General features: G+C 50.4%; 1 protein-coding gene across 2 annotated transcripts; it reads left to right on the plus strand.

Moving 5' to 3' along the window:
• The first annotated feature begins 292 nt into the window (after positions 1 to 292).
• On the plus strand, positions 293 to 22,705 carry TACR2 (tachykinin receptor 2). 2 transcript variants are annotated; one of them, XM_049855818.1, is made up of 6 exons: positions 293 to 327; positions 7,563 to 8,055; positions 10,366 to 10,560; positions 16,103 to 16,256; positions 17,600 to 17,796; positions 21,240 to 22,705. In XM_049855818.1, the coding sequence occupies exons 2-6, from the start codon at positions 7,664 to 7,666 to the stop codon at positions 21,424 to 21,426; spliced, it is 1,125 nt and encodes a 374-aa protein (XP_049711775.1). In that variant the 5' UTR covers positions 293 to 327; positions 7,563 to 7,663; the 3' UTR covers positions 21,427 to 22,705. The 2 variants fall into 2 exon arrangements, with proteins under 2 accessions (XP_049711775.1, XP_049711774.1); XM_049855817.1 differs by lacking the exon at positions 293 to 327 and adding an exon at positions 7,067 to 7,284.
• Positions 22,706 to 23,834: the final 1,129 nt, after the last annotated feature.

Below are 23,834 nucleotides of genomic sequence, written 5' to 3' on the forward strand. Positions count from 1 at the left end.
AGAAAGGACATGGGGCCAGGAAAAGTGGGTACTCAGCCTTTCTCCCTGGCAGAGCACTGGAAGGATGGCTGTGGCAGGTGGAGGAGGGGGCTCCGGGAGACAGATGTTCAGGACCTGATCCCCAGGTGAACCCCAAATTCCCATTCTCAGACCGTTCAGACCGTTTTCAGGAACAGCAGGCCCCTGACCTGAAGGCCCTTGCAGGAGCAGGAAGAAGAGACATCTCCGCAGTGACCTGTGGGACACAGACGAGGACCGTAAAGGAGCCCCTTCCCAGATGCACTGGCACCATGGACAGCCCAGGAGGTGGGCTGTGGAGCCCCAGAGGTAATGAGGTTGGATTTCTCTGCCAGCTCAACACGATGGGGACTTGGAGTTAAGATCAAGTAGATTTTTAGAAAATAAGAAAACGAGACCTTTCTTCCACCCCTGGGTGTGTGGACTGAGATTTATACTCACTGTATCTCCCATTCCTTCCTGCAGAAATCCTCAGCTCTAGCCAGGCTTGTCTGACCTTTCTTTCAGGATCGGGAGTCTTTCTTGTGTCACCTTCTCCATGACTTCAAGGTGCCTTTCAAGTGGCCAGTCCCTCCTCCTCACTCCCTGCACTCACCACTGCCTCTCCCTCCTTCAGCAGAAGCTTGAAGCTCACGGCACTGACTGAGGGATGGTACCACCCATTTAACAGATGGGTATGGCAAGGTCTCTGTGCTGGCCTGGGACTTGGCTCCCCAACTTGGCCAGGAACTACATGAAAGTAGAAATGTGACCCTTTCTCCCAACCCAGAGCTGGAGCCTTTCGGTGAAGCTTCTACCTTTTGTTACTCCCTTTCTTCACTCGGTCCTATTCCATGCCACAGCTCTTGTTACCACATTTGACAGCACCCTGGGCAGACACCAAATCCTCCTGTCTGCATGGCTCTGGCTGCCTCTGGGATGACCCTAGTTACCCCACCAGCAAGACGGGTGTGGTATGCCCCTCCTAGGACAATTCTGGCCCACTTCCTCCTCCACCTGCCATAGATGGAAAGATTCTGCTGGAGCTCGAGGCTTCAGAGATGGGCCCCTCTGGATTATGAGCCTCCAAGCTCTGTGTACACCAGGCTCTCGGCAGATGTAAACATTCCCGGCCTCTCTTCTCCAGCTAGATAAACTTCAGGCTTTCAGAGCTAGGCACTGCCTCCAGCACACTCCCAGTGTTTAAAGAAGACGTCAGCCATGCTCTTGGCAGAGACCAGCTCTCCTGCCTCAGATGAAGTCCCACATTCTGGTCCACTGATGCAAAGGCCAAGAGCCTCTCCTCAAGGGGCCTCCCCAGGACCCTCCTGCTTAAACACAAAGGGGGGCTTTCTATAAGGGATAAATCCAGGAATGCTGGGGAGAACCTGGTGTCCTTAAAAACCCTGCCCTACCTACTCAGGGATGTTCCTTTCATTTCAGCTTTACATCCTGTGAAAATTTAATGTTATCCCCTCACCCCTGGGAGGCCAATGTTTTGAACTTTATTCATCATTTTTTATTTACCCAATGTTTATTGAGTACCTAGTATGAGCCCCAAATGCCAGTGTGCCAGGCATTTTGTTACTCTGTCCTGTCCACTTAAAGTTGCACGGTTAAGCATTTGGCTGCTAGCCTAAAGGTTGGCAGTTCAAACCCATCCAGCGGCTCCACTGGAGAAAGGCCTGGCCATCGGCTTCCGTAGATTACAGCCAAGAAAACCCTATGGGGCCATTCTACTCTGTCACATTGGGTTGTTTTGAGTCAGAATCGACTCAACAGCATCCAACAATAACAACAATGATTTTATCTGTTTAGTTTAAGGCTTTTATATATATAAATATAAGACCTAGTGTGGTACAAACAGTTAAAGTGCTCAGCTGCTAACCAGAAGGCTGGAGGTCAGAGTCCCCCCAGAGGCACCTTGGAAGAAAGACCTGGTGATCTATTTCTAAAAAATCAGCCATTGGAGACCCTGTGGAGCACAGTTCTACTCTGACCCACATGGGGTCGATGGGAGTCAGAAATGACTGGACGAAAACTGACAGAAGAAGAGAATATATATATTTATGATTCCTCATCCCTCACCCCTGAGTTGTATTTTAAGTTTTATTTATCATTTTGATTAGACCAACATTTATAAGGTGCCTACAATTTGCTAGGTCCCTAGGTGGTACAAACTGTTTGTGTTCAACTATTAACCTTAAGGTTGGTGGTTTGAACTGGTCTCGCTTCGTCCGCAGCAAGGGAGAATGAAGAAAACCAAAGGCATGAGGGAAAGATTAGTCCAAAGGACTAATGGACCACAACTACCACAGCCTCCACCAGACTGGGTCTAGCACAATTAGATGGTGCTGGCTACAACCACCAACTGCTCTGACGGGGATCACAATAGAGGGTTCTGGACAGAGGTGGAGAAAAATGTAGAACAAAATTGTAACACACACACACACACACAAAAAGACCAGACTTATTGATCTGATAGAGGCTGGAGAAACCCCGAGAGTATGGCCCCCAAATACCATTGTAACTCAGTACCAAAGTCATTCCTGAGGTTCGCCCTTCAGCCAAAGATCAGACAGGCCCGTAAAACAAAACGAGACTAAATGGGCACTCTAGCCCAGGGGCAAGGATGAGAAGGCAGGAGGGGATAGGAAAGCTGGTAATGGGGAACCCAAGGTCAAGAAGGGGAGAGTGTTGACATGTCGTGGGGGTGGCAACCAGTGTCACAGAACAATGAGTGTATTAATTGTTTAATGAGAAACTAATTTGCTCTGTAAACCTTCATCTAAAGTACAGTAAAAAAAATCCTAAATATAATAAAGATTGGTGGTTTGAACCCACCCAGCAGTACCGCTGAAGAAAGGCCTGGCAGCCTGCTTCTGTAAAGATTACACCCAAGAAGACCCTATGGAGCAGTTCTGCTCTGTAACACGTGGGACCGAAATTAGTTGGAATCAATGGCAAAGGGGTTTTTTTTGTACTATGTGCTGGCCACACTCCTAGACACCGGAGACAATCCAGTCAGCATCCAGGCCCCCAGATTCCCTGTCAGTGTAACCAGGGAGGTGACCAGGGAGTCGGCTTTGAGGGGTCTCCAGAAAGAGGAGGGAGAACAGACCATTAAAGGCTCTAGAGGCCAGAGGGAAGCCACCTGCATGGTGATGGGCCCTGGAGCAATTCCTTCCCCCCTTGGGGGCTCCCTTTCCTCTTCTCTAAAATGAGGGGATCAAACGAGACTGGGGCTCCCAGGTGTTAGGTTCATGGAACAATAAAATACTAACAAACTAACTGAGAGAACCATACAGGGTTACCAACTTTTTATTCCACTAAGGAGCCCTGGTGGAGCAACAGTTAAGTGCTCAGCTGCTAACTGACAGGTCAGGTAGGCAGTTTGAACCCACCAGTGGCTCTATGGGAGAAAAGACCTGGCAATCTGCTCCCATAAAGATTACAGCTAGGAAAGCCTGTGGGGCAGTTCTACTCTGTCCTATAGGGTCGCTAAGAGTCGCAATTGACTCGACGGCATGCAACGACAAGGATTTTTTAGAGAAAAAGCAAAACCAGGCTAACAACCACCATCTACCATCACTAGTTCATAAAAGAAAGGATGTTTTAACCCCACCCAAAAGCAGGAAAGGTGGAGTCCAGAATGAGGGGCCATCCTGTACATGATCTCACATGGCTGGATAAAGAGCTCGCTGTGCTGTCTGTGCTGTCCCCATTTCGCCCAGTCCAGGTGAACTCGTCACCACGTGGCATCATCTGTGGGCCAGGTGTTGGCTGAACACTGTGCAGCAGCTGCCCAGTGCTGATGTCCCAGGATTCTGCGTGTGACCCACTGAAGCCATGGGCCCAGGGCTCCTCGCTCAGAACAGCCCCCTGGTCAGAGAGACACAGCCAGGCAATTTCTAAAGCCAATTCCCAAAATAACTCTTTCTGGGCATCTCCCAGACCCTGTTGAAGGGGAAGGTCCCTGGGTAGCACAAGTGATTTGCATTTGGCTACTAACCTGAAGGTTCGAAACTCAAATTCACCCAGTGGTGCTGCAAAAGGAAGGCCTGGCAATCTGTTTCTGAAAGTTCACAGTCAAGAAAACCCTATGGAGCAGTTCTACTTTGTAACACATGGGAGTCGCCATGAGCTGGAATTGATTCAACAGCAACCAGTTTGGTTTAAGGGAATATCCAATCCATAGTGCTTCTAGAAGCCTCCCCTTTCTCTCCCACTCTCTTCCCTCATACCCTGCAACTGCTCCTGTTTTTCTCTTCCAAACTCCCTTCAAAAAAAAAAAAAAAATTTCTCTCCCAATTCTAGCCTTCGAGCCTCTAGCCTAGAGGTCACCTTAGCACAAATAATCAGCAAGGAGCACTCAGAAGCACACGCCCCCATCCCAAGCCCATTGCCGTCAAGTCAGTTTCAACTCATGGCAACCTCATGTGTTACAGAGTGCAAGTGCTCCATAGAGGCTCCTCAGCTGCAATCTTTACGGAAGGAGGTCGCCAGGCTTTTCTTCTTGAGAACTGCTGGGTGGGTTTGAACCACCAACCTTTAGGTTAGCAGCCAGCTGCAGACTGCTTGTGACACTCAGGGACCTTGTGTGCTTCCCAGACCCCCTTCAAGTTGTTGGGGGGCTGTCAGCAGGCAGCACTTCACTCTCATCCCCTTCAGAGCTGCAGAGAGCTGCCTGTCCAAGGTCACGTCCCTTCCTGGGGCAGCCACATCCAGTGATCAACGTGAAGTATAAAGGCCTGGCCACTTTTGCCCAGTACAGGACAACTCTGGAGGGCTGTTCTAGATCCAGAGGACCCACGGGCTGTCAGGTCTTGCAGCTCACTTTCTTCCCCTGCCTCCTCTTGTTCCTTCCCGTCCCTCCCACAGGTGCTGACCCCAAGGGCACCCCCTTAATAAACATCCTGCATATTCAACTCTGAATCAGAGCCGGCTTCCCAGAAGTACCCAATGCGCCATCAACTCAGCCAATCACGGCCAGACGTGAGTGGGTGGCCTTTCCTCCTCTGCCTCCTGCCTGAATGGGACTTCCCGTACAAACAGGCAAACCCTCCAGTCTTGAAATGTCAATTGGACCTAAAGGAACTTACAATATTTTTTCTCATTTAACAAAGCCTGGCTTTCAAGGCCATTGTCTAGCTATGGACTTGGAAGCTCAGCTCTGAGCAGCCAAGCTGATCAGTAACCCCTTTGTCCTTGGATGCCCCCCCTTTCCTTCCATGAGGTTACAAGTCTCAGAGCACATAGCTGGGAAGCTGCAAGAACACATGATTTAAGGCAGAAATAAAAACCGAGACTTAATAGCTCCAAAATACAATCCATCACATATACGATGAAGCGGGGGACAAGCAGGGGATGTACTATTCTGGGCCTCTGTGACCTGGGGACACATTCTCAGGCTTCCCAGCCCTGTACTGTGCTTGTACCTGAGGCACAATAAACCCTGGCTGTCTGGGAGTGGGAGGCCAGGACAGCAAAGTGTGAAGCTTTTCTTGTGCTGACATTCTTATTTCTGTATGTTTTACCCTCTAAGAGCCTGGCCAACTGAGCATGAGACAGAGGCAAGACCTAAAGTTGACCCAGTAGTGCTGATACAGGTACCGAAAGAGATCAAAGGCAGAGGCCCTTCAGCAAGGGACAAATGTCCAAACAGAGGATGATAGCCCCCTCCAGAAAAAGAACAGGCCTTTCCTCTGTGGCCCAGCCAGGACTGGAGCCACTTCTGTCTGGATCCGACTCTGGGAGGGCAGGAGTCAAGTGCAAACCCACTGGAAGGAGTAGGGGTCCAGGAAGCACCCCCTCCGCAAAAGCAGGGCTGGATTCTTGCTAGACCAAGCACATGCTTAGCACATTAGCACGAGCAGTAGATCAAACCTCAGCGTTGATGAACTTACCCAGGAGTTTACATTCAGAAAAATCTAGACTGAGGTTTTTTCCATTTCAGTATACATTTAGGTTTCTTGATTTATGGTTTAGTGTTGTTTTTAGTTTGGATTCCATTGATGGCATCATCTTTTCAGTACTTGAGGCCTTTAAAGGTCTTTCCCAGCTCAGCCAGGGAGGCAGCCGGTGGTCTGTGTGGAAGCCATACACCAGGGGGAGAAGCAGAGAAGATAGTGGTGAGGAGAGCCAGGGTGGGTGGGCAGCCCACAAGAGACCCCGCTGTGCCAGGCAGCTGGAAGGAGGCTCCTTTGGAGCCCAGGGGAACTGGCGACCACTATGCCTGAGTCTGTGGGGGACCCTCCCTGCCCCACCTTAGGGTCCACACAGCCACAGGTGTGCACAGGTGAGACATCGTCACACCTTCACTCAACACCCCAACTCATACATGCACAGTCGACGACAAGGAGTGGGCTCCTTTGGGCACACCCAGAGCAGCCCCCCAAAACTTAAAACTGGCCTTGCTGGGTCCCACAGAAGAGGCAGCAAGCCCTGCCCTTGTCCCAAGACAGTGGTTCTCAAAGTGAGGTCCCTGGACCAGCAGCATCTGCATCACTCATTCAGAGATGCTTCCGGTTCTTTCTTCCCCTCCCACAGAGCCCTGAGCTTTTTAGGGGCCTCCCTTGAGGCCACAAATCCCTGTAGAATTTTTTACACGCTACCCCTGTAGGCACATGATCTCATTTAAAACCCATGAATATGCTGGGAAATGTGCACATTGTTTTCTCTACCTTTTTTGGAGAGGAAAGCTTTAGCTCCGAAAGGTTAAGTGACTTGCCCAGAGTCACAGAGCCAGACTCACATGTGGGTCTCCGTGGCTCCTAAGTGTGTACTCTTAATAACTCTCTAGATGGGGGCCCCTGACCCAGGCTGGATCTAAACACCCCACTGAGGACAGTGCTGTCTGTGCCAGCCAGCCCCCACCCCTGCTTCGCTCCATTTCCCCGAATCTCTTCCGACCTCGGCAGCCAGTCCTGACCTAAATCTTTCCTCAAGAAACAAGACTAGACCCACCCACCCAAGCAGGGGGTGGGACAAGGGCAGGAGCCAGAGCCCCACCTCACAAACAGGCAGTACCTCTGCCAAGGCCCTCGCCCGCCCTGCGCAGTACAGCAGGGCTGGCAGCTGGCAGTCGTGAGCTCACCCCAGCTCCCAACCCAGGCTGCACCCCAAAGCCTGGACGGAAGGCAGCTGCGTCCTGCTGGGCGGTGGGCCTGCCGATTTCAGAGACTTCCGCTTCATGCTCGGCCAATCCAGGATATTCTCTGAATAGCATTCGGAGGGGCCCGAGTTCCAGTCCTGGCTTGTCACCAGTTTACCAAGTGACTTGAGCTGGTCAGTTCTCCTCTTGGAATCTCAGTGTTTCCATTTCTGCGGTGCAGGGTTGAACCAGTGATTTCTAAGGATGTCTCCGGCTCTGTGGATTCTAGATTACCTTGTGGCATTTGAGGATTCTGGCCAGGACGTGGAAATCTGAAATGGCTCTAGCCCTGCACTGGGCTTTCCCCTCAGCCTAATTCATCTTTAGCCCAGGTCGTGCCGGGGGCCTTGGGAGTGTCCCTCTGGCTCCCCTAACGCTGCATTGTATCTATTCCTCTCTCCCCTGTACCCAGGTACTCAAGGGGATTTATCTTCCTTGGCAAATCTGGGCAGAGCACCAGGGCCCAGGTTAAGCCATAGAGCCAGGCCTCTCATCTGAGACCCAGAGGCAGCCATGGGGGTCTGTACCATCGAGATTGAGATCAACACCTCGTCCGGCCCTGAGATCAACACCACAGGCATCACCGCCTTTTCAATGCCTGGCTGGCAACTGGCACTGTGGGCCACAGCCTACCTGGCCCTGGTGCTGGTGGCCGTGACAGGCAACGCCATAGTCATCTGGATCATCCTGGCCCATCAAAGGATGCGCACTGTCACCAACTACTTCATTGTCAACCTGGCCCTGGCAGACCTCTGCATGGCCGCCTTCAACACTGCCTTCAACTTTGTCTATGCCAGCCACAACATCTGGTACTTTGGCCGTGCCTTCTGTTACTTCCAGAACCTCTTCCCCATCACCGCCATGTTTGTCAGCATCTACTCCATGACCGCCATCGCTGCCGACAGGCAAGAGGGGGCAGTGGGGGAGCTAGGGAAGACTTTTCACTTTGCTGGGGCTCAGAATGGGGTGATGAGTTGCTGCGATTGCACAGCAAGTTAAGGGTAGAACCCAGGGCATTGCACCCCACACCTGGTTACGATCCAAAAGTATGTATCTGGAAGACAGTGGACTGTGGAACTGAAGCATGTAGGGTTAAAGTTAGACCAAGGAAGTACTTTGTACTAGGTGAGTTGTTCAAAGCTGTGAGAGAAGGAGCAGGGCAGTGTCTGGGGACATTCTAGAACGTTCTTCAGAGTTGGTCTTTGTTTTGGTGTCTTTCTTTTACAACAAGGAAATTGCTTATATTATTTCCCTTTTCCAGAGAGATTATACTAGGGGAAAAATTTAATATTGTATTCGGTTGACACACCATGTTGTTGTTGTGGTAGAAAGACTGTAACCTTTTGGAAGCAGACCTCCACGCCTGTCTTCTGAGGAGCCTCTGGCTGGGTTCAAATAACCAACCTTTCAGCTAGTAGTCAAGCATTTAACTGTTTGTGCTACCCAGAGACTCCTGACCTATCATACAAAGTATGAATCTACCCAGAATATCGCTGGGTCTGCTTGCTCCTTACAATAGGACCAGCTGTTGTCCTGTGCTGCTCTCCGGGGCTGCAGCCTGTGAGCTCTGCTGAGAAAGAGTTAGCTGTGCGGCTATCAGCAGTCCTTTTAAAGCTGGTTGTGGGGGCATAGCCCAGGGTGGATATGGAAGGGGAACATTGAGTCCATGGCAGTGGGGAGGGGAAGGGGCGTATAATTCAGATAGACAGTCCATGACGCAGAGAAAACGCCAATCTAGTCCCACACCCTCACACTGCAGAGGAGGAAACCAAGGTCACACAGCACCTTATAGAGGCCCCACAGGGACAAAGGCAGACACCTGCATCAGTGGGTAGATGGTTTCCTTTGGGTCCTTTGACCTTGGGGAAGCAGGTATCTACTCCAGAGCTCTTCTGTCCTCAGTCAGAGCCCCAGACTCATGAGGTCTCAGACCCACCAGGCCCAGGAAACACCTACAGTTGCTTTCTGAGTCCCAGGAAGCCTAATCCACCTGGTAGCAGGAAGATGGAGCCAGCTGGGTTCAAAGGCAGCTCTGCCTCTTCTGAGATGGGTTGTTTCACTTCTCTAAGCCTCCATTACCTGATGTGGAGAATAGAGGTAACAACTCCTGCCTGAGGTAACTTGGAAACAGGCCCTGCACCTTACCAGGCAAGAGGGTACCAAATGGCAGTTCAAGTCCCACTCAGGTTCTCCCAGAGAGAGGCAGGAGCTAAGAAGACTGCTCCTGGCTGACTTCAGGGAAACCTACCAAAACCAGTTGCATTTGACTCGACTCTGACTCATGGCAATGCTGTGTGTGTGTGTGTATGCTCGATAGGGTTTTCAATGGCTGAATTTTCGGAAGTAGATGGCCAGACCTTTCTTCCAAGGTACCTCTGGATGGACTCGAACTTCCAACCTTTTGCTTAGCAGCCGAGCATGTCAATGATTTGCACCACCCAGGGACTCTGGTTTCATGCAGGAGGTGTCATTTCACCTGGACTTTAATGAATCTGGAGAGGAAAGAGGAGTTCCCGGTTGAGCGGGGGAGGAAATGCCCGGTGGAGGGTGATGCAGGGCTGCTCCACAGCCAGACGGGGCCAGAGAAGGTGCTAGAAGCAGTGCCAGAGGAGGCTGGAATATGTGTTGGCCACATGACAGAGGGCCTTGAATGTCACGTTTAAAGTTTTGGGCCAATACTTTAGTCACTAGCCATTGTGCCTATTTAAACTTAAATTAATTAAAATAAAATAAAAAGTTGAGTTCCTCAGTACCACTAGCTCCATTTCAACAAGGCAGCGCAGATATAGGCCATATCCACCAGCAGACTGTCCGCTCTGCTAAGGTTTCTGAACAAGAGAGGGACTGGCATAGGGATGAGGGACTTGGACAGGGCAGAGCCTAAGCCTAAAGGTGAATACTCGGCCCTGCCCCCAAATGGATATCCAGTGTGGCTGCACTGCCAGTTTGTGGCCACCTGAGGGCACATTCATGCTCAGAGGGAGGTGGCATGGAGGAGGCCTGGGCTGGGGCTCTCGAGTGCTGATGTGCTGTGCGGACTTGAGAGACCCCACAGCCCCGCTAGCTCTCTGCAGGTGGGGTGGGGGCTCCAGAGTCTGTAGTCACCAGGTAACAGTGTGGGGACTGGGACTGGAGAGTGTGGGCCTGGGGGGAGGGAGGCTGAGGGGTGGTCTGATGGAGGCGCTCTCACCCCTCACTCTATCCTCTGCTCATAGGTACATGGCCATCGTTCACCCCTTCCAGCCACGGCTCTCGGCCCCTGGCACCAAGGCGGTTATTGCTGGCATCTGGCTGGTGGCTCTGGCCCTGGCCTTCCCCCAGTGCTTCTACTCCACCATCACCATGGAACTGGGTGCCACCAAGTGCATTGTGGCCTGGCCTGAAGACAGCAAGGGCATGACCCACCTCCTGTAAGGCTTCCTGGGTGGGAGTGGGGGGCAATGCTGTGTGCGTGTATACACCTGAGAACGAACATGTGTGCTTGTGTGTATGTGCATGCAGGCACGTACAGGTACAAGTGTGTAGGGGGTTGCACATGTGTACACGATACTAAGTACATGTACATACTAAAAGTAACATTTACACAGCACTTAGTACATGTCGGGTCTGTTCTAAGCACTTTACATGTAATAACCTATTTAATTCTCCAAACAATCAATGGGTATGTACTATTATTACCATTCCCATTTTTTGTATGAGGAAACTGAGGCACTGAAAAACTAAGTGGCTTACCCGAGACCACACAGCTAGTAAATGAAGCTGGCATTCAAAACCAGCCAGTCCAGCTCCAGAGCCCAATCTCCTAGCTATTCTGCTACTAAAGTAAACATATGTGTGTAGCCTTAAATGAGCGATACATATGTGTACACACGTGTCTGTGAGTCTACATGTACGGCGTGCTGCATTCGTTTATGCATGTGTGGATGTGTGTACGTAAGCAGATGGGTATGTTTGCAGCTGTGTGTGTGGGAATGTGTGGTTTGGGGAGGGTGCTGTGTATGCTCAGGCTACAGATGGCCAGGGTATTGAAGCAGAAAGAGCAGGTAGATGGAGCCTGGGATATTTTCTGTAGAATTCCTTGTATCTTCTTCATGTTAAGGTAGGCAGCATGGGCTGGGCGACAGGGTGGAAGAGTGTAAAAGGGCCCAGCTGCTATGTGACCCTGGGTGAGGCCTTTCCCCATTCTGGGCCTCAGTTTTCCCAGTTCTCCCAGTGTGGTTTTGTGATCCCCCAGCATTGCGCCATTGGTCAACAGAGAAGAAAGAATTGGTTGAGGGCATGGGTTTTAGAGTCCGTCAGCAGGGTCAGAGTCCTGCTCTGTTCCCTCCTGTTTACAAGACATTGCATAGTCATTTAACCTCTCTGAGTCTTTGGCTCCTTCTCTCTAATATGGGGATGAGTATAAATGAGAATATGCATGCGAAGCCTTTAACACAGTGCCTGACACAGAATAGATGCCCAGTATGTGCTAGTTTAAATAGGAGTCAAGTGAAAACAAACCTGGAGGTGGTAGATTTGGTCCAACAAAGTCCCAGCTATCCTAAGCATGAAGATGTGGAATACTTTGAGCTGAGGGCTGCCAGGTAACCATGGCAGCACAGTCCCCACCCCCTCCTTCTTTAATACCGCTCCCCCAACGCTTACCCCTACCTTGTCTCCATCTATTCCCAGCACCTATCACAAGAAGACCACTCTGTGGCCTTCATTGCTGGGGAAGGCTCCATTTCTGTGAGAAGCCTGTGTGTGGAGGATGAGAGGCTCGTGGGCAAACCCTTCCTAGGGTTTCTGTCCCCATCACGCACCCCACCCTTTCAGAAGGACCCACCCCCAGGAAGGTGGTGTCCTTGCAGGGGAAGCACCCTACTCTCTGACTGAAGGTGGGGGGTAAGCGGAACACTTTGGGGCTGGCCACTGGGGGCAGCAGGGTGATGTTCCTCCTCCTAAATACAGGTCTTTCTTCCTGAGAGGGCAAACAAGAATTAGCAGGACTTCGGACCAGTTCCTTCTAGTTAGACCTCCTGCTGATAATTTGCATTTTCGCCCCCAGATATACTAAATCACGATCTACATTTTAACAAGATCCTTGGGTGATTCTTATGTACACCTAAGAATCACTGGGAGGGTACGTAAGAATCACCTGCGGATCTTGTTAAAATGCAGATTCTGATTCAGTATATCCGGGGTGGAAATGCAACTTCTCAGCAGAGGGGTCAAACTGGATTGGATCAGTTCGAAGCCCTGAATTTAGGGTACTGAGTACCAGTTCTCTGGGAGTTGTGAGACTCAACCCCCATTCAGGCAACAGGGAGAAAGAGGAGGGCAGGGATGGGGTAAGAAAGCCATGCTTTATTGTTACTTAGAATTCTGAGAGGGGATTTTGGGGAAGCCTGGCTTTATGTGTGAGAATATGTTGTTTTTCTTGGGTGGGAGGGCTTCTAATGCGAGTTCAGTTGGGGGCTCCATCCTCACAGACCCATGTCTTGAGTGTGTGTAGGGGGGTGGTTTGTGTGTAGAATCTGATGAAATTACAGGAAAATGTAAGTATACCTACAAAATCAAGATGCAGAATGAACAATCCAGGCCGAGAGGAGAAGCATCCCGAATTTTGGTAAGTCCTAGAGCATGGTCCCCAAGGCTCCTCAGAAGCCCCTTCTGCATAGAAGCCTAGCCCAGAGTGGATTCTTGTCCTGTTCTGTGTCCCTAGGATGGGAGGAGGCAACAGAGAAGTGTCAATCACACATGGGAAGGACCTTAGAGACTCCCTCCTAATTTTATAGGTGGGGAGACTGATGCAGAGGAGAGACCCAACATCACGCTTCAAATTAGAGGTTGCACAAGAGCCCCATTTTTCTGACCACTGTAAAATGGTAGTAGCAGAGTCAGAGCCTGTCTAACTTCAGAGGCGATATTGAGAGCCAAGATCAGCCCAAGGCTGATTCCTATGAGGGTCAAGGTCAGACACACCTCCACTCTCCAACACTTTTTACCAATTATGACACCAGCCATCCCTCCCATGGCACTCTCTACTTCTTTTCTGGGTTCGATAATCCATTGTAACGACCAAGCAGAACTCACAGACCATACTTACATTTAAGTAGTTTATTAAGAAAGTAACAGGGTACAACTTGTGATCAGGATCAGCAGGCTAAAACTCAAGATCAAGATCAGGAAGCATGCAGGCAAGGTCCGGAAAGCTTTCCTTCTTCAGTGCAGGACAGCTCTCTCAGTTCCTCTCAGCTGTGCAGGCAAGCAGGCCCTTCTCTCTGCCATGCAGGCCCCCCCTCAGCCCCCTGAGGACAAGCCTCCTGTCAGCCCCCTCGGGACAGGCTCCTCTAAGGCCTCTCAGGACAGGCCTCATTTTAGCCATGCATGCCCCCTTCAGCCATGTAGACCCCTCTGCCTTCATCCTCCCTCTCCACTGTTAACTCACTCAGCTCTAGCTAGTGTAGCAGTTTTGTTCAGTTCTCTTAGCTACATTCCCAGCAGCAGGTTTCCGCCATCACCACCGACTCTGCCACAGGGCCCCTTCTGGGCCTCATCACTGTCTTCAATGTTACAGCCCTTGACATGTATTACAGTTCTCTTAGGAGTTTCCTTGCCTCTTCTCTGTCTCTCTCTGCTTCTTCTCTCTTCTTACCTTTACTCCTTTCTGTCTGTCAACCTCTGTGGGGTTGGCTGCATACATAAGAAAACTCCTGGTCAATTTCAAGGCATGGGCCTCCCACCAGGGCCGTGAAGTGACCAATCCCCTCTCCACAGACCACAGACACTTCATTTGCATAGTAGGCTATAGTCACTTCATTTGTGTAAGTATATTGGCCAATCCCTGCAAGATGCATAAAACAGACCAATCACAGGGCAGGCTGCAGCCCAGGGCCAGACAAACCACAAGTTGTTTACAGCTTACCCAGGAAATGTCAATCAGCCTAGACAAAAGGAACAAACCCTCTGTGGTAGAAAACTAGGACAAAGGTAACTCCTGAGGGCTTGGGGGAAAATCTCTCAAGCTGTTTTTCCAAAGAACCAAGGCAAAAGGCCACAAAAGGAATTCATTTCACCACACCCCCACAGGACTGACCCTCAGTGAAAGGGAAATTGTTTGGGTTTTGATTAATTCTGTAGAGCTATTGTTTCATATGAAACATATGTACTGCGTCTCTCTAGGCCTCTGTTTCCCTATGAGGCAAGTGGCCCTGTTGACCGTCAAGGCCTTTCTAGCTTAGACATCCTGTGATCTCATGATGAAAGTAAGGTGCAGGGCCCTCTCTTCTCCTCTTACCTGCCCCAAGAGCAGGGCTCTCAGCCCAGGTCTGGAATGAGGGTCAGGAGGTCTAGGAGGCCCCAACTATTTTGTAATTGGCAGCCTTGCCAAAAGAACAAGCAAGTAGAATTCTAAACACAAGTCTTTAGGAGAAAGATTTGTTGGAGCCCCCTGCTCCTCGCCCTCAGGGTGGCAACACCTCTTGAAAGGGACCCAGCGAGACTGGAGGCTGGCCCATGGTGGAGCTTGGGAACACCTCAGCCTCCTAGTAAGAAAGAAAAAAGTCACATACAGGGCTGGGGTCTCAGGCCCACTCATGGGGTGCACCAAGGGCTCCCACTGCAGACCTGCCGGGGAGTCAGTCCCCAGCCCATGCCTCGTTGGAGGGAGGATGTGGCATCACGCTGGGACAGGACACGTCTCCTTTACACACTTTGCAAAAGGACATGAAACAGCCTCAGCACAGCCTGGGAACCTCCTGGGTCGGGGTAAGGAACCATGTGATAGCACTCTGGGCTGCTTGCTCAAAGGCGGTGTGAGAAAGCATTTGCTGACACGAACGATGTTCCCAGCCTGATGCTGACGGGCAGGAAGCAGATGACGGACTAGTGTGTACACGTGCTGCTTTTTCACTGTCCCATGCCTTGACAGGGACACCAGCAAATCCATCTAGACAGATAAATATAGATATCTTGTTGTTAGGTCCTGTTGAGTTGTTTTCCACTCATAGCGACTCCAACGTGACAGAGTAGAACTGCCCCATAGGGTTTTCTTGCCTGTAATCTTTACAGAAGCAGATCACCAAGTCTTTCTCCCACAGAGTCACTGGGTGGGTTTGAACTACCAACCTTCAGTTAGCAGCCAAGTGCTTAACCGTCTGTGCCATCAGGGCTCCTCAGATATAGATTATACATATTATCTATCTACATCCAAGCCAAAATACCAAACCCACTGCTGTCGAGTCGGTTCCAACTCAGAGCAACCCTTTAGGACAGGGCATGACCGCCCCGGTAGGGCTTCCAAGGCTGTAGTCTTTACAGAAGCAGTTGCCACATCTTCCTGCCACCGAGCACTGGTGGGTTTCAACCACCAACTTTTCGGCTAGCAGCTGAGTGCTTAACAACTGCAGCACCAGGGCTGCTTTCTATCAATATGCATCTATATATATTAGATATATTTTATACAATACATGTAATTACATATATAAGATAGATAATATATAAGGAATAATTTTATAGCTAGCTAATATATATGTATGTATTATACATACAGACATGCAAACATATAATTCTGGAAGAAAATATGCTAAACTTAATAGTGATGGGGGTGGGATAAGTAACGACTTTCTCATTGTGTCTAATGGTATTTTTTATTAAAAAATTTTTTTCCATTCTCATTCATTTTTATTAATATTTATTTTCTTTTTTGGTACTTGTCTATAACAAGGAATCATGCAGGTTTAATGCACTCGTCCCTTCTACGGCCCGGGAAGCCCTCTTTTTGGTATATAGGTTAGCCAATGTTGCTTTTTAAAAAAAAAAAAAATAACCAAACCAAGGCTTTATGAGGCAGCTCAGGGTGGGGCCCACGAAGCCGGGACCCTGGTTCCAGGGCGCCCGCAGGTTCTCAGGGACAGTGCTGACGGACGTGGGAGGGACCGCCCCGTGCCCAGGCCCTGGCTCTCCTTCTAGGTACCACCTCACGGTGATCGCCCTCATCTACTTCCTGCCCCTCGTGGTGATGTTCCTCGCTTACAGCATCATCGGCCTCACGCTCTGGAGGCGCGCGGTCCCCGGGCATCTGGCGAAGAGCGCCAACCTGCGCCACCTGCAGGCCAAGAAGAAGGTGCGCTCTGGGGGCGGGCCGGGGCAGAACAGGCCGGGGGTGGGGCCGGGATGGGGCGGGGCCTGTGGGCGGGGCGGGGCGGGGCGGGGCCGACTCAAGGTCTGCCCTTAAGGGGACTCAGCAGCAGAGAGCAACCACAGGTAACTTGCCCTTGTTCCAACCCTGGGGCGGATTTGCCTTTGGTCTTTGGCCAAATGCAAAGTTAAAGGAACTTCCCGGAATCTTAGAGGAATCGAGGAATCCTAAAGCCTCACAGAATTTCAGATACTTCCAAGAATCTTAGGATGATAGAATGTTAAAATCTTAGACTTTCTGAATACCCAGAATATTGAATTTACGAAGCTCCCAGAACTATACAGGAACCTCCTAGCTGGAATTACAGGCGAATCCTCAGATCCCGGAAGTGCAGACCTCAGAGATCATGGAGGCCGTCCTGTGATCCAGCTTCTTCAGGCCTGTCTCCCATGCCCACCTGGAGTGCCAGTGTCCCCTCCTACCCACTAGCCAGGGCCCCCTCCTCCACCCTCTCCCAATCAAAGTTTATCTTTTCCATGCCCCCTTCCTGCTATGGCAACCAGAAGAGGTAATGGGTTAATCACATCATATATCCAGGTAAAGCCAGGGCTTCCCACCTGGAATTAGGTATATTTCACAAGGTGGCTCTGGGAAGTAGCTGAGCAGGGACATTACTTGGATGTCCCTCCTCATGGAGAGGTGGGCCCCGTTTGCCCTTTCTGGTTCACCTTCCCTCCCTCAGAGGGGTGCCGGGCCATGCAGGAGGGTACCTGCGAAGGCAATGCTGTGAGAAGGGGAAGATCAGGGGTTGGCTCCTGGGCAGAGGTGGGGTACCTGGTTGAAGCCTCATTGCCTGTGAATAGAAGGGCCATGGCAGGCACAGATCCCAGGGAGCGGGCCCCCTGGGAACCCAGAGCTGACACAGGGTTTCCCCTAAGGATAGGGTTAGGAGGGAAAGCTCAGCCACTCTCCAGGGAGGGAGAGCTGCTTCATGAGTGAAGGAATGAAGGAAGTCTTTTGGAGAAGGTGGCTGTTGAAGTCCTTAAGGAATAAGGACTTCAAAGAAGGAAACAAATTCCTTCAAGTAATAAGGTCTTCAAAGGACAGATAGCAGTGTGGGTAGAGGGGGTAGCCTGTGCAAAGGCCCTGAGGTTGAGGCTCAGGAGAGCACCAGATGCTCCAGGAAACTAAGGTGGTTGAAGTAGATGATGCCTCATTGTGGAGGGCTCCCCAGGCTGGCCTGATGGGTGCTCCCTGCCCTGCCCTCCGAAAGGTTCGGGGCTTGGGACTCATGGGCTGAAGAGTAACCTGAACCTCTTCTGGGCCAGATTGTGAAAACCATGGTGCTGGTGGTGGTGACCTTTGCTGTCTGCTGGCTGCCCTACCACCTCTACTTCATCCTGGGCAGCTTCCAGAAGGACATCTACTGCCATAAGTTCATCCAGCAGGTCTACCTGGCACTCTTCTGGTTGGCCATGAGCTCCACTATGTACAATCCCATCATCTATTGCTGCCTCAACCACAGGTGAGCCGCTCCCCCACCGGGCCCTCCCCTCAGCCCTCAGGGCTCCATGGCCTGGCCCCACCCAGGTCCCCTGCACAGCTCACACTGCCACCCATGTTCCTGCCTGAGCCTTTGCTCCTCTGCCCCTCACACCACCCTCACGCTGGAATGCTATCCTCATAGCCCAGCCCACAGCACAATCCTCCCTTTATCCAACTGCTCAGGCCGTAGCTGTTAGTGCCTGTCTGCTCTCTCTCCTGGGGTCTGTCTGAGAGAAAGTGAGGAGAGGAGGGACAGAGAGCTGGAGGGAGGGGAGAGGCAGAAAGAGGCAGAAAGACAGAAAGAGGGAAGAGGGAAAGAGGGAGGTGAAGAAGGGAGGGACTTCTGTCCTGACATTTATCTATTTTTAAAATAGATTTTATTTATTTTTATAATACATTTTGTTATTTTAGAGCATTTTTAGCATTACAGGAAAATTGTGCAGAAAGTACAGACAGTTCCCATCTGCCTCCCCCCTTTCTCCTATTATTAACATCCTCCATTCCAGTGGTGCGTTTGTTACCATACAGTACAATGATCCAAAGAAATGAGCCATTAAGCCACAAAAAGGTGTGGAGGAACCTGAAATGCATACTGCTAAGTGAAAGAAGCCAGTCTGAAAAAGGCTACGTACAGTATGATTCCAGCTATATGACATCCTGGAAAAGGCAAAACTACAGAGACCGTAAAAAGATCAGTGGTTGCCGGGTAAACGAATAATTTCTTTTATAAGGATCAGCACAAAGCTGGTTCCTATGAGGCAGAGGTTAAAGCGGTCCCCAGTGTCTAACTTTTCCAAACTGCTGCGCCACCCCATCATCTCTAACATCAGCTACTCCCTCTCCCCTCAGTACTCCCCCTCCTGTCTTTGGGTTCCCTAATTCACTGCAACATCTCACAGAACTCATGAACCGTACTTACAGTTAAGTGGTTTATTAGGAAAGTAACAGGGTGCAACTCGGGTTCGGGATCATCTTGGAAGTAAAGGAACAACCACATAGGACACACTTCCTCAGTCAGGACAGCTTCTTCTCGCCTTCTGCTGCCCAGCCCTGCTGGGGGCCATCTCGGACAAGTGCTACACACCTCTTAGCTCTGTGGGCTGGCAAGCCCCACTGCAGTCACCTTCGCCAGTCCTGGTTCCTGCCGTCTCGCACCGCCGTCTGTCGCTGTCTTCCCTGTTACAGCTCCCTCTCTCTGTCTCCAGGGGTCTAGGATGGCCTCAGTGCTGGGATCCTGGGTCCAAAGGATGTGCCTCACTCCTGTCTCTTCTTGGTGGTAGTCAGGTCGCCCCTTTCCGCCTCTGGGATAGCTCATTTTAAGCCTAGTGGGTTGGGAAAACTGACTGACCAATCCACTCATTAGGGTTCCATACAGCTAATTTGCATGGTCCACCCCCACAAGGGTACCATGTACTTTATTTGCATTATTAGCAAGCTGTCCAATCCCCTTGGTGGTCCATAAGCACCTTATTTACATAGCCCCTAATCTTTTGATCGGAACTTTCAAGCCCATGGCGAGAAAGGCCATTTAAAAGCGATCCATCGCACCACACCAGGAGGAGGGGAGAGGGATAATAGGTGAAGCACAGGGCATTTTTAGGGCAGTGAAACTATTCTGTATGGTGCTGTAATGGTGTATACATGACACTATGCCTTTGTTGAAACCCGTGTTGTTGTTGTTAGGTACCGTCAGGTGTATTTTCGTCTAGAGACCCCATGTGACAGAGCAGAACTGCCCCATAGGGTTTTCTAGGTTGTCATCTTTATGGGAGCAGATTGCCAGGTCTTTCTTTGAGGAGCCGCTGGATGGGTTTGAACTGCAACCTTTCAGTTAGCAACCGAGCACTTAACTGTTGTGCCACTAGGGTTCCTTATTGAAACCCATAGGACTGTACAACACAAACCCTAATGTAAATGATGAACTTTAGTTAATGATGTATCAAAATCAGTTCATCAGTTTTAACAAATGTACCACACAAGCATAATGTGTAGGGAAAAACCTCTGAGGCCTTTCCCGGAGCAAAGTGAGCTTCACCAACCCCGTAGAGCCCAGCCCTCAGTAGGAAGCTGGGGCCAGGGTCAACGGGGCAGGCTAGTCCCTGGGAAGGGCACAGTTATCTCCTGCCCTCCAGGGGCTTTCAGGGCAGCTGTAAGTGACTGTGGCAGAGACAGTGGGGAGGAGGACCTGGGATCTCACTCCTCCCACAGATTGTTCTGGTTCTCCTGGCCCAGAGAGGGGCGGGCACTTCCCTGGGGCACTTGTGAGGTAGGGAGTGAACCAGGGAGGAGCCCCAGCACCCAGAGGTCCTGCTTGCAGAGCAGGCCTTTTTCAGCCTCGGAAAACCCTGAGACTGGGGCCAACCAAGAGGAGGTGAGACGTGGACACTGAGCCTTGGCCCCAGTAGGACAGTGATGTGTATGAGGCTGGTCCTGGGCCTCTTTGTTCTGGCCTTTTATCACCTCCCTGCCCAGGCATCCAGGCCACCGAGAATGCTGTTAGGATCTTTGTTGCTCAGACATCCCACCCACCTGGGGCAGGCCAGAAGGAAGTGAGAGAACTAAGATTTTTCTGAGAGCTTACTGGGTATAGGGAAGGGGGACGAGCTGGTTGGGGTTGAGAGAAGGATCAGGAGCTGTGTATGGGACGAGTGTGGATGTAAGGTACAGAGACCATCAAGCGCCACGGTGTGCTAACTTGTGGAACTACAATGGGAGGAACCAAACAAGGCTTGGTTTTCTGCAGCAGGGAACCCTGCTTTCCCAGGAACCAGACAATATTGTGTTCTCTCTCTCTCCATCTCTGTCTCTCACTCGCTCGCTCTTGGCTGCCCTACATGGTCTCATTTCTGCTTCTCTGAGCAGGCAGTGTTCTCTTTCTGCCAAACCACATTTTCTGCTCACTGTTGCTTCCTCATAAGTCCAGTTTACACATGAAACTTCATTGCTGCCACTGCAGGAAAGTTGTTTATTTTTTAAATATACCAAAACTTAGTCATTCCACGTGTGTATTTTCTTTCAAAGCAGTCCCTCTGGGATAGTGTCCTTATTCCACCAATGCTGCCAAAGCCCACATTTTCAAGATGCCTCTGAATAATCCCTTAGAATCCAGTTAACAAGTCAAACAAGAAAATCTGCTGTTCCTTTGTAATTATACTTAGCTCCTTTTTTTGTTTGTAATGACAAATGGTCTAATTCAGCATAATCACCCACTCCAGTCATTAGACTTGGCTGCAGATGACTTCTGTTTCCAAAACTCAAACCCACTAAAGAATATGTGTCTCAAGGGACCCTAGGCAGTAGTAGGCTCCGTGGTAGGAGGCAGCAGGATGCTGTGGAGGGAGATGAGGCGGGGTGAGGGCAGCCACACAACAGCCCCTGTAACTGCACCCTTTCCCCTTGCTCACGGTGACCCTCCACCCCCAGGTTTCGCTCTGGATTCCGGCTTGCTTTCCGCTGCTGCCCATGGGTCACGCCAACTGAGGAAGATAAACTCGAGCTGAATCACACTCCGTCCCTCTCCATGAGGGTCAACAGGTGTCACACTAAGGAGACATTGTTCATGGTCCCTTCCGAGGCTACCAATGGGCAGGCTGGGGGGTCCCCAAAATGAGGTGCCCACTGAGCCCTGAAGCCCTGTGTCTGGCTGCAGGGTGAGGCTTAGCACCCATTGAGAAGTAGCCAATTGAAAGGACAAGATCTGAAAGCTGGCCCATTCCCTACCCTTTAATATATCAGTGGAAAAACAAGATGGGGCCATTAACTGTGCCAAGAATGCTGACTCCAAAGGGGCTCAGAGAACGCTTCAGGGGATCTAGGTTAGAGAAAACATGTGAGTTAACATTTATCTCACCCAGGAGCTGCAGGCTCAAATGCCTTCCTGGGGCCAGGCATATAACATGAGTGAACTGGATGAAGTATATGTTAAAAAAAAAAAAAAAAAAAAACTGCAAATGTAGTAACAGAAGGCAGCTCTTAACTAACTCCCTGCCTCAGTGGTGGGGTAATAGGGAATGGTGGGGACTCTGGCAAACTGGAAGGACTAGGCATCCAAAGGGGACAGCAGCTGCTCAGCTCTGGACAATTCCTGCCACATGGGAATGGGGTCCATTGTTGCCAGATCTTCTGATTTTTCAAGAGAAGCCAGAAATCCAGACCTTTAAACTTAGTTAAAAAATGTGGCTTACATTTTCATAAACTTTGGGTAAGCCAAACAAAACACATCTGTGAAGCAAAGGAGAATGAAGAATGCTGAAGACACAAGGAAAATATTAGCCCAAGAGACAGAAAGGGCCACATAAACCAGAGACTCCCATCAGCCTGAGATCAGAAGAACTAGATGGTGCCCAGCTACCACCAACGACTGCCCTGACGGGGAACACGACAGAGTCCTTGACAAGAGGAAAGTCAGGTGTAGAACTCAAATTCTAGGAAAAAGACCAGACATAATGGTCTGACTGAGACTGGAGGGACCCTGGAAGACATGGCCCCCAGACTGTTAGCCCAGACCTGAAACCATTCCCTAAGCCAACGCTTCAGAAAAAGATTAGACTGGACTGTAAGACATAAAACGATACTCGTGAAGAGAGTGCTTCTTAGCTAGATACACGAAACTGAATGGGCAGCTCCTGTCTGGAAGCCAGATGAGAAGGCAACAAGGGACAGATGCTGGTTGAATGGACACAGGAGATCCGGGGTAGAAAGGGGGAGTGTGCTGTCACATTACACATGCAGCAACTAGGGTCACATAACAATGCGTATAAATTTTTGTATGAGAAACTAACTTGAATTGTAAACTTTCACTTAAAGCACAATAAAAATAAATAAACCACATCTGTGAGCAGCACGCAACCCTGACACTGGTTAATGATCAGGCTAAAGCAAACACACAGAGGAGGAATCTATTTTGAAACGCCCATTGGCTGTGGGCTGCCCAGGGTTTCTCTGCCTCTGCATCTAAGAACCCAAAGACAGTCCAACGTAGACAGTGTGAGGAGTCAAAAGGAACTAGGCTTGAATGCCAGGTGCACTGCCGCAGGAAAGTCACCCTGAACCTTAGCCTCTTCCTCTGCCCAAAGAAAAAACTACCTCACAGGGATGGTGTGGGGATCCATAGAAATGTCTATAACCTAGCAGACCAAACAAGGATTAAGTGCTCAATAAACAGCCGCTATGATTTTTACCACTATTATGACAGCCATCTTACACAAAATCCTCCCGTAAGTCTGCAATACAGCTTCCACCCTCACTTCTGCAGCAAGAAGGTGGCAGGGGGAGGACACCAACTGTCCTGATTCCCAGAAAGCTCCAGGCCTGGCTCAGCCCACCCCACAGGTGTACCTCTCCCTGCCTGCCCACTCATTGTTCCCTCCCCAATGCCTTTCTAGAAGAACCACGTGACACCGTAAATGCTCATCAAAACCATTTAATGTTATCTGTGTTCTCCATAAAGGTCACTGCACCAGAGACACCATCACTGCCAGTGCCCCAAATAAAGAGACTGTGATGTCACCAAACTGGGCCCGCAGTCAGTCCTGGGGGAAGCCATGAGAGCTGTAGTCATGGCTTGGGAGACTCACGGGGTACCTTGACCACAGGGTACCAGAATGCGGACTGATGTGGGATCCACCAAAGGGCAGGAGGAGAATCCAAAATGGCGGCTGAGGGGTGAAACAGCCATTGGCTAAGGGTGTTTGAGGTGGGGGCAGAGGCAAAAGGGTCAGATAAGGATGAATTTCCTGTGGAAGAGGTGGGCTGCTTTGAAATGTCATCTGTGTTAGGGCAGGGGGACTATTTAACCTGTTGTCTTGGAGTTGGCAGAGAGGGTAATGAAAGGGCAGCATCTGCTTGGGAATGGCAGGGGGAAGACCAGTCTCGCACTGTCCTCTCACTAAACCCAAACTGCGCCTGGAACCCAAGCCTTTTCTTTGTTCCAGTTGCAAGTAAGGAGGACAGGTCAAGAAAAGATATGATGAGTCTGTCTTGAGGATGGCAGCCTTACAGTCCTTTACCCTCTTAAAG

Source organism: Elephas maximus, chromosome 16 (assembly GCF_024166365.1).
Source record: "Elephas maximus indicus isolate mEleMax1 chromosome 16, mEleMax1 primary haplotype, whole genome shotgun sequence".
Lineage (NCBI taxonomy): Eukaryota > Metazoa > Chordata > Mammalia > Proboscidea > Elephantidae > Elephas > Elephas maximus.

What these genes read in the sequence shown, in the direction of transcription:
- TACR2 (XM_049855818.1), top strand. Translation starts at nt 7,664, where the DNA reads ATGGGGGTCTGTACCATCGAGATTGAGATCAACACCTCGTCCGGCCCT. An exon ending in ACCGCCATCGCTGCCGACAG is followed by an intron (nt 8,056 to 10,365) that starts GCAAGAGGGGGC and finishes CTCTGCTCATAG; the next exon opens with GTACATGGCCATCGTTCACC. An exon ending in ACCTGCAGGCCAAGAAGAAG is followed by an intron (nt 16,257 to 17,599) that starts GTGCGCTCTGGG and finishes CTTCTGGGCCAG; the next exon opens with ATTGTGAAAACCATGGTGCT.